Here is a 10,794-nt window from a genome sequence, read left to right on the forward strand (position 1 = left end):
AATGTGTGTCAGTGTCTCTCCTGCGGAGGAAATCCATTTGAGATGAATGCTAGTTAATTATCATGCATGTGGGGATCCTTAAACACTTAAAGTTTTCAAATAAAGACATGCCGATTGGACTTGGCTAAAACCAGTTCAGCTCCTTGAAGAGTTAGGATTTTAGTTTTTCGGTTAGAAATCTGCCATTTTCATGTGTTTTTCTTATTTTCTTGTTATAGGGTAATGCCCTGTACTTCAAATCAGCCAGAAATGTGACAGTGAACATTCTCAATGACCAGACTAAAGTGCTAACTCAGCTGATAACAGGTAAGAGAAAAAAGAACTTGGTAGTGACTGGCCCACGCTAAGCACTCAGAAAATGTCGAACCAAAACTCGAAACACCATGTAAACTGAAGAAATGTCTGCAAACAAGTTTTACAGTGTGTCAGAGAAAGAGAAGGTAGCATATGTTCTATGATTCTACCAAAGGGTAGAGTCTCATCACATACACACATTTAACTTATGCAAATCCAATGATATTTGTTTAGGGGAAAATAAACTATTTTTCATGTAGCATTGCCCCTAAACACAAGCCAGCTGCTTCAGCTGGTGCTCAACCACAGACGAGCTCTCTGCTCCAACGCTGGAGGAAAAGCTGACTGTGTTGGATTAATTGAGAGAGCACAGTATACACAAAGTCATGCACACCATACTTTATGGGGTGTAAAAGAGATTTTTTGAATCCAAATATGGCTTTGAATCCAAGCCATATTTGCTTTGCGTGGTAACTTTGAACCTAACTCAATTGTGAGATGCAGATGTACCCCCTCTGAATATGTTTGTATGGTTTCTTTTAATATAGCAGATCTGCTCCTCACAGATGTGGAAAGCACCCACTGGGTTTTAAGCTGCAACTTCCTGAAATTTAAACAAGGCTTGATTACTCACAGTACCGCTTACAATGATAAACAGGGGCCTCATGGCTGTGGTAACGTGTTAAGTGGTATGACCAATGCCTCTTCTGCAGGTTATGAGCAGTGGGGAAACAGGTGCCATTATGCACCCCACAGTGGAAAGGAAAAGGGGTGTGTGTTCGAATGGCATTGTTATACTTCCAGACAGGAAATGCCATTTGTTTGGCTTCAGGGCTGAAAGGAAAGTATACAGATGGACCTTTTGCGAAGCTAATTGCCCAAGTGCCCTGAAACGTTACTCTGACTAAAACATCTGGAGCCCCACCGATGCACACGCCATGGGGACCAGGCGCCTTTGTGCCCAGAGTCTTGCCGGGGAAGGAGCCTCACTGTGCGCCCGCAGGAGCGCTGCGTGTGGACATCTGCATCCACAGCCAGTGGGAGGCTGGGACCGTCTACCGGGGGAGAAGGCGGGTGGAAGGAAGTGTGGCTGTGGCACAGCAGAGCCCGTAATCCATAAACATGTTGTTCTAGCAGGCGACCGGGTTGTCGGCCGTGCTTATAGAACATCTGGCCCACAGTCACCATGCTAAATAATTAAATAAACGGCTTCGGTAAGCAGTGATTTAAGCGGCATGTGTGAAAATTGCCTCCAGGAGGGACATAAATCCAACCTGCAGCTCCCGGATTTCCGTATCCAAAACGAACTTATTTAGCCTGTTGATCATTTGCCATTTATTTGCAGTGGGAGATTTAGTTTACTTGAGATTTTGTTTTGATAAAGCTGGAACTGTCCAACGGACTGTTACTCAGCAAAAGAGTCGGTGGTTCAGTCTCTCTCTCCCCTTCCTTCTCCCGTCTCCCCTCTCCATCCCCGCCTCCTCCTCTCCCTTTTCTCCCCCTAACTCCCCTCTTTTTCTCCCCTTAATTCCTCTCCCCTGTTGCCCTCTCTTTTCCCTTCCGGTTCTCCTTATCCCTCCTTTTCTACCTTCCTCTCCCTCCCACTCTCCTCCCCCATGCACCCCTTCTCTGTCCTTCCCCTCCTCCCCCCTCTCTCCCTTTTCTCCCCTTCCCGCTGCTCTTTCTCTCCGGCCCTTCCTTCTTCCTCCTCGTCTCTCCCCATTCTCTCTCTCCTTCCCCTCTTCCAGTCTCTCCTTTCTCTTCCCTCCCTCCTTCCCTGTCTTCTGTTTTTCTGTCTCCCCTGCCCAAGTCAGGCCCTCTTGAGAGCTAACACTCCCATCCCTAACCCTTAAAGCAAAGCATGACACAGCTAATATTAGAACGAGGCGAACCAAAAGCCATTCGAACACCAGCTGGCAGGAGCCTTTCAAGGTTTCTAGAGAGGATGGATATGTTCAAAATAAAATCCTCAGCGCTCCTATGAACATCCCCTACCCCTGTAGTTTCCCCTCAGGGTTCTCCGCTTACACTTACGCACACCATGGACAGCACAGAGCAGTGCCCGGAGAATTTCTTCTATGGCCCGTTATACCTGGTGCTGTACTTACCCCAGAGCAAATGACTCCTGTCGTCCAGGAGGCCAGGTTTACTGAGGCAATCCAGACAGAGGGTTCAGGAATTCTGCTTAACTACAGAATGTCTCAGAAGCCCAGAAGAAATCCCAATGTTAGCAATTCGGGTAATCTTGTCACATGAAACAGAGTTTTAAACCAGCGGTCCCCAACCTTTTTGGCACCAGGGAGAGGTGCTCCTATGAGAGTCTAATGCCTGATGATCTGAGCTGGAGCTGAGGCGGTGATGCTAGCGCTGGGGAGCGGCTGCAGATACAGATGATGCCTCTCTCGCTCTCTTGCCACTCACCTCCTACTGTGCGACCCAGTTCCTAACAGGCCACAGACCAGTACCCTTCGGAGGCCTGGGGGGTCAGGACCCCTGTTTTAAGTGATAGTTGAGTCCCCAGGCTAGACCACAAATGCGCGCGTGACTCATGCTGCTGCCGTTTTGGTGTATCCTCAGTAGTGGGTCGGAACAGGAAACCCCTGACCTGCGAGAAGTGAAATGGGGGGAGTCTTCCACAGCATCTCACCAGAGTGGGCGAAGGGCCCAGCATCAAGGGAGTCGGGGAAGGAAACCAGGCTGGATGGCCCCCGGGCCTTTCAGCTCCCCAGCTGGTGACAGTGGCATAACTGGCCCCTGCTGCTTCCTGATAGATTCCAGGTGTCCCCCTTGTTTGGGAGACTAATGAAGAAGGCACTTCACACACAGGCTACCATGCACAGAGTGGCAATAACTGAAGACCAGCTTAGAGCTACGAACAGTGATTTTCTTTTTTTTCATCCTAGAGAGGAACAATGGCTCTGCCAAGGAACCTCCAAGCCGTCTCCAATTCTACTTGTATTTCTTTCTAGAATTTGTTTGTTTGTTTGTTTGTTTGTTTTGAGATTTTACAGTGTCCAAGGAGGTTTGGCAGTCCCAGGTAAAATCAACAAAAGCACAAGCCTTCTGTACCAACAGTCGCTCTGTGGGATTTTACCTAAAACTACCAGTTACTGAGCTCTATACACCCAACTGGTTCTGGCCCTCAGTAAATTCCATTTTGTATTCTGAGAAGCTCTGAAAAGCAATTAATTGCGTTTTGTGTTCTCCAATTACTGCCGTCTCTTCAACACGCTCTCCCGTATGTCTCATGTACCGTTCTCAAGTTCATAGTAAATACAGTTTAGACATAGGCAGGTAGGTGTTCTCGCCTCCTCAGGGGCCATGTCTCACGTTATTGCCTAAGTCCACGGAGGCAAACCCAAGTGTTTGTGTCCTCATCTTGCCACTACTTTGCCATCTGACTGGATCCAGAGTAGGCAAACTGTGCTCACCTATGACCATTTATTCATTCACTAGCACTTCTTTAGCTCCTGATCTTCAGTCTTCCCCCTAAGAAAACGGGTTACAAACCAAAATATTGACAATATGACAGACTTCCCTGAAGTTTTTGGTGTCACCAAGAAAGCGACCACATCTCAGCCCTTCCAGGGCATCCAATCTGAAGCCCCCACGCACATCACTGTTCTTTCGGGCTCACTCTCTGGTCCTTGTCTCCAGCTTTCTGCTTGTCCTCATCCTCCAAAAGCTCCTTTTCTGGCTGCTCCTCGGGCGTTGGCTCAGCCCCTTCTCCTTCCTAGACAAATAAACATCCCTTTTCCATGGACCAATTATGAGAGCTCAGTTCCAGATCCAGATCTGCTATAAGCTCACTTGGTGACCACGAGAGAGCCCTTGAGCTTGCTGCCACTTGCTCTTCTCCCCTACAGCATGAAGGCAGTCAGAAAAGATAATGTCCAGGTCCCGTGCCATTTGGAAAGTCTGTGCTGTCTGCTATTTCAGTCATCAAGGAGCCTTTTCAATGTCCTTATTTTTGTCAGAGGGCTAGTATGGACGTCTGGCAAGAGATCGGGTCAGCCAAATCGACATGATAAGTGTACTAAGGCATTCATTATTAACTCTTTTCAATGTGTTGTGACCACTGCATTAGGAAAATGGTGATGGTCATGATCACAATGACGATGATGATCACGAGAGCAATCCCCTACATTTCACAGCACTTACCTTCCTACAAAGTTCTTTTTATAAACACAGTATAATTTGATCATTTTAACCTTTCTGCAGGGTAGATAGAATAAGTGGTGATAGTACAATTTTATGGATGCAGAAAATGAGGCTCAGAAAGATCAAATGATTTGCCTAAAATGATTACCAGAAAATGAGAGCGTTGGAACATAATTCTTGTCTTCCGATTCTTAGACTGATAGCCTTGACAAAAAAGGAACCAGACATCAGGTTCTAGCCAGGCGTTATCAGCCAGTCATCGGTGTTCTCCTATTTAACCATAAATAATTTCACAGAACATCAGCACCAGACAAGGCCACTTGGCAGCCATGAAGGATAAAGACAAAAACAAAGACAGTTCTGATCATGTCAGAACACAGACAAAAATGAAAACACTTATCCAAACCACAAAAATGACCAAATGTCCCTCTATCCTAGCTAACATGACTGTTGTTTTTCTATTCATTACAATTTAGCATTGCTCTGGTCTTCCCTACTTTTAGAAAAGATTTATTAAGATACCATTTATAAAATTACTCCCACTTCCTGATAGCATCTAATCCACAGCAAAGCTTTGATTCCTTAAACCCTGCCAAAAATAACCTAAGAGAAGGCCAAATACTACAATAAGTCCTTCTTTGTCACCAAGGTTTCTCATGCGGTTCCCCATGGCGTGTGTTCTCCCTCACGGCACTGAGTGCTCACCCCAAGTTGTTCAACTATAGGAGTGTCCCTGGTGCCTTATGCCTGGAAGGCATTTTTGGACCTTTTCATCACTACCTTTTATTCATAAGTAACACTGTCTTGAAAAATAACTAGAGGAAAACAAAAGTCCTATGTTAGAATCTCCTGGGAAGTTTTGGTTAATAGAAGATTTCTGGACTCCTACCTCAAAATGTTTTTCTATATAACTCTCCAGACCAAAAGATAAATCCCTTTTGATCTGAGCCAGGTTCCGTGAGGATGGCAATGCTCCCAGGTTGTTCCGATGCACTTCATGTCCTTAGGTAGCTCCAGCCCAGATAGACTGAGGTGTCTCCTTCCTTTTTTAGGAATTCTAACACATTAACATGTTTTATTTTTTTCCATAGTACCCAAAACTCTCTGTAGTTTTTTACTTATTTACTTATTAATAAGTGTTTAAACTTATATCTGTCCGTCTCTATCAGAAGATAAGGTGCTATGGGATCAGGAGCCTTTTCTTCTTTATGCCGTTATAGGTCCACCTTCAAGAATACTATCTGTTGTCATATGATAAATCCTCTAAAATTCATTTTTTACAGAATGAAATTCTACATAAAAGATTCAATAACTTCCTAAGCAAGTAATTGCAAGATATTATAGTATTTTCTGCCGAGAGATGATCTATTTACTGTGGAAATAGACTTTTGTCTGACGTCAAATGCAGCCAGTGGGTCAAAGGTACAGAGTGAGACAGATTTCAGCTAATTTAAAGGCCAAAGATATGCTGGTTGCTTCAAGAGGTGGTGAGCCTTCCATGCCTTGATACATTCAACCCACAGTCTATAAGTATTTGACAGTGATTTGGTGGTTAACTGAGGGAAATCTTATTCAAGCATTAGTTTGGAAGAAGGACATGATGGGCTTTAAAATCATAGCCTGAGAGCATATGATTAAAAGTAATTGACAAGACATGGCTCAAGTCATGAGACTGATTTTCACAGTTGGCTTCTGAAAACCAATCCACATACATTAAAGTCCAGTACAATCTTGTCAGATGTATGCGCTCTATGAAAAGCTCTTCATAATTAAATGCAACAAGACTAATGTATTCACTCTCTCTCTCTCTCCCCTAGGTCCAAAAGCCGTAGAAGCTTATGGCCAAAAGTTTGAAGTAAAGACAGTGTCTGGAAAATTGCTCTTTTCTGCAGATAACAATGAAGTGGTAGTAGGAGCTGAGAGATTACGAGTTTTAGGTAAGGAAACTTTAATCATTTAATCGGTCTGTACATTTGGTAGGAAACATGAAATGGTGTTTAGAAGAGTGATTTAGGCCAATTACAAGATTCTTTTAAAACAAGGCAGTTGAACCCTTTTTCTGGAGCCTGGTTCTTGGCAAAACTTTCTCAAGTCATGAAGTCTTTGTGGCACATCTGCCAACAGCAAGCTTTGGGTGGGATTGTGTTCTTGCCCAGAAGTGTAATAGAATTCTCATCATCCTCATAACTGGCAGTCCTGCGGGAAGCAGCCAAGACCCGTATACATGCCACAGTGGTTACCGAACCTGATTGTAAATTAAGAATCACCTCTGTTTGTATCACGTGACTGGTGACTTCACTGAAAATCTGCACAATTCACTTTTAGCTCAGGATTACTCTGGTTGACCTTTTGGAAGGTTTTATCTGTGTAGAATAGTTGTTTGACTTGTTTTAACCTATTAGGGTTTGTTGGGTTTTTTTGGTTCCCACCTCCCCCCACACTCTATGTTAAAATTCTACTAAAAGAAAAGAGGTAATGCTGAGTAGGTTGGCTTTGGTTTGGCTTCTTTTAGTCAGGCTTTGTGAATATTGAGATGTTAGATAGTAAGTCCTGAACGTGGAACCTTTCGATTCTAAATGCTTCATTGAACGCCGCTTACTTGAACCCAAATCAAAATACTCTCACTGCCTCTTTTCCAAAAGTTCAGGAAAACTATATTGCCAGTTCAGGTTTTTCATAATGAAGGAGGATCATTTGCCTACCTTACATAATCACATGACTCAGTGCTTATTTTTTTAACTGGATTTAAAAAATTGGATAGTACAAAGAACAGTAAGGAGTGAGCCACACTTTGGGGCATCTTATAGTTTTATAGTTCTTAGTCTAAACTTAAATTTTTATATTTCTTTCTTTTGTAACAGCAAGGAGTGAGCCACACTTTGGGCATCTTATAGTTTTATAGTTCTTAATCTAAACTTAAATTTTTATATTTCTTTCTTTTGGAAAAAACTGCAAACCACCATGTGCACAGACCACACAGCGAGTGGGGTCGGCTCTCCCTCAGCCTTTGGGGTCTGTCACATGAGTCTCGGCCGTTATTATCTTCCTCCTAAGTTATTTTGAAATGGTTCCTTTATTTATTTATTTAGTTTTGGTACATTTGGCTATAGCATCCGTGGTAGATTACACTATAATAGGATCATCTCTATTTCTGTATACATTTATTACTAGACCTCAACCACAATTTTCTTTTCCCCTTTAACCTCTCCTTGCCTGCAAGACGTACTTTGTATTAATATGTCAGAAACCTACAAATCTGTTCTGTCTTTTTTTGTTCTGTTGGATACTTACAATCAAAAATTTTACTAGGTTATTGAATAAATTTAGTTTTATGAGAAGAAAAAAAAAAGAAACCTCGGGAACTACTTTAAGTTTACATTCATAGATCCAGGCACGACTTACTAAATTAGAAGCTCTCGCGGCAGGGCCCAAGAATTTGTTCGTAAAAACATTTGCTGGAATGTCTGAGGTCTCACTGTTGGAATCATCGAATCTTAGAACACAGCAAATAAGTGTTCAATGGCTGCATGCTGAAACGGTCTAGCATGGCAGTTTAAGAGTTCTGATGCTGGAGCTGACCTGGCTCTTATTCCCTGCTTTGTCAACTGTTAGCTGTGTGACTTTAGACAAGTTACCAACATCGCTGAGCCAGTTTTCTGCTCAAGTGGAGTATGAACATCTACCATCTCAAGTTGTCCCTAGGATTAAATGAGATCATATTTATGTACTTATCACAATGCCTAGTACAGAATAGTACTCTGTTAATGGTAGCTGCTGCTGCTGTTAATACCCATGCTCTTTCTACTGTTAATAATACTAATACTACTTTTCCTTCTAATGCTCCCTAAGAGTCACTGAAATATAGTGATTTAATATAGTGATTAAAAGCTAAGAAAGTAATTTATTATGATTTTATCCCATCTTTATCCTTTATAACCTATGTGCCCTTAAGCAAATTATCTAACTTCTCTGTGCCTGTGTTTTTTTTTTAATCTATAAATTGGGGTAATAGAAATATCTACCCTCCAAAATTCTTGGAAGGATTGAACGAAATAATCTATGTGAAGTGGTTAGTAAGCTGACTAGTAAATGGTAAGCGTTCAGTAAGTGCTAGCTGGGAATTACTGTTCATTCTCTGTATTATTAGTTTCACTAGGCACCTTCTTTCTTCTTTACTGCTGTCCTCTTCCTGGTCCTCACCTCCGCCCCTAGGCAATCAACTTCTCTCTCTCCCTCCCTATCTCTCTCTTCTCTCCATCATCCCTCTACTCTCCCTCCTGTATTTGTCCCTGACTTCCCGTTTCTATCACTGTTACTGACACCATTATGCTCCCCTCTTTCAGTCTCAAAACTTGGGCATCACCTCTACCGGCATCAGGCTTAGCAGAGTCAGACAATGAAAGTGACCGTCTCAAGGCTGCTCCGTGTAAGTGAGAAGTCAGGATGCAGAGGCGGAGAGCCAGGGGCATCTAACCCCTGGCCAGATGCCCCCCTGTGACATGAGCTAGAACAATAAACACCCTTTGTCTATCAGGGCCTTGCTTTTTCCTATCTATAACGCAGGAACTGTCTAGAGCAGAAGTTTTCAAACAAATTTTCTGAATTCAGAAAAAAATACACTTTTAAAAATAAAAATTTTATAATGAATCCCAATAAATAAAATACATTAAAGACCAGAACTGCTCTGAGTTGCGAGTGGGACTTTGGAGAGACAAAGATCAGAGACTGGAGTTACAGCTGTAATTCCATCCTTTCCTTTCCCCCTCTATGTCCCTTAGTGCTTATTTTTAAAACCCTTTAAGATAGTCTTTAAAAAAATAAAGTCTGCTGACCACTTGCCATGATCTAGGCACCATGCTATATAGTCATTATTACATTTACACATCCGCAATACCTTGTAAGGTGAGCACCATTGTTATCATCCCCGTTTTACAGATGACAGACCTAAGCCATAGCAAAAGGTGAGAGCCCGAATTCCCAGCTAAGTATTTTGACTGCAGACTGCTTTACTTTAAAGCATTATAATTTGCTGCCTCCTCAAATTTGTCCCATTTTCAGTTGAGTAAACTAAGGCTTGTAAAAGTAAAGAAGCTTGCCCAAGATCAAGCTCTAGTAAGTGGATGAACCAATGTTTAAAACCTTGCCCGTGGACTCCAGCCTCAATGCACTTAATTATGTGTGAATATATTGTTCTGAGACCCTTTTCCAACTCTCACAATTAATGTTTTTTACCTATTATTTGTTGAAATGGCACCTTCCATGTTAGCTCTAGGTTTGAGGGTTTTATAAACACACACACACACACACACTCACTCACACACTCACACACTCTTCAGGCTATTCTCTTGTTTAAGAGTACTTTGCTCTACCAGCTCTAATATAATTGCCCAGGGGGAAAAATGGTGGTATCTCATGCCAAGATCCTTTTATACAAATGGTGTTTGTACAAATGGTGCTTGGCACTTCCCATTAGTTTCTTAGTGCTTCATGAAACTCACTGCTTTAAAATCTGACTTTGCCAAGACACAGGGTAATTTTAGATGTCCAAACACTTCAGTTGAATCTTAGTGTACAAACGCTGTGGTGGTATCAATTAAGAACCTCCCCCACCCACCGCTATGTAGACTAAGGGCTGAAGAGTTACTGTAGTTCTTAGTCACTTCAAGACAGGTGGGTATTTCTGTTGTTGTTGCTTATGCTTGTGATGTGTCACTTAGAGAACGATTTAGGATAAAATCTGTCTCTCCATCATTAGGAGCATTTGTTCTCTGTGTAAAAATGGAGAAAGAAAGCATCATAATAAAGACCACGGCTGCTACTAGTGCTGAGAAGATTAGGAAATGACCACCCCACAAATCTCGCATCAGCCTACTCAGTGAAATGAGCCTTGTGAGTTGCAGATGTGAGCTTCCTGTCAGCTGGGATTCAGCCATATGGTGTGGAAATTTAGGCAATTTCATTTTCAGATTAATAAGAAGTTCGTCTTTTTGAGTTGTCAGACTGCACAAGCTCTCAGATTTTTGAATCAGGATGCATATTTCATGGTGGAGTCTAACATACCTGGGTTTGAGTACTTGATCAATGATTTAGGATCTAAGTGACCCTCTCCAAGTCTGTTTATCTCTCTACACTTTAGTTTCCACATGTATAAAACAGAGAGGAACAAAATAAAGAATGGAAGTAAGAAGGAATGATTATAATAAGAAACATATACAAATAAATCCATTATTTTAGTTGATAGTTGAGTGGGAATGAGCAGTAGAATATCAGAAGGAATAACCCCAATTATGAAATGCCTCTTGGATGTAGTAGTTTAACTCCTGGGCTGAGAGACATCAT

General features: G+C 42.3%; 1 protein-coding gene across 2 annotated transcripts in view; it reads left to right on the plus strand.

Annotated features, from left to right (window-relative positions):
* Positions 1 to 10,794, plus strand: part of SGCD (sarcoglycan delta) — an 818,344-nt gene that overhangs the window by 687,712 nt on the left and 119,838 nt on the right. For both annotated transcript variants that reach the window (XM_015585199.2, XM_006906453.2), the window contains 2 exons: positions 219 to 306; positions 6,273 to 6,392. In XM_015585199.2, coding sequence (XP_015440685.1) covers positions 219 to 306; positions 6,273 to 6,392 — 208 coding nt within the window. The remainder of the gene's footprint in view (positions 1 to 218; positions 307 to 6,272; positions 6,393 to 10,794) is intronic.

The sequence above is a fragment of the Pteropus alecto genome, unplaced genomic scaffold (assembly GCF_000325575.1).
Source record: "Pteropus alecto unplaced genomic scaffold, ASM32557v1 scaffold40, whole genome shotgun sequence".
NCBI lineage: Eukaryota > Metazoa > Chordata > Mammalia > Chiroptera > Pteropodidae > Pteropus > Pteropus alecto.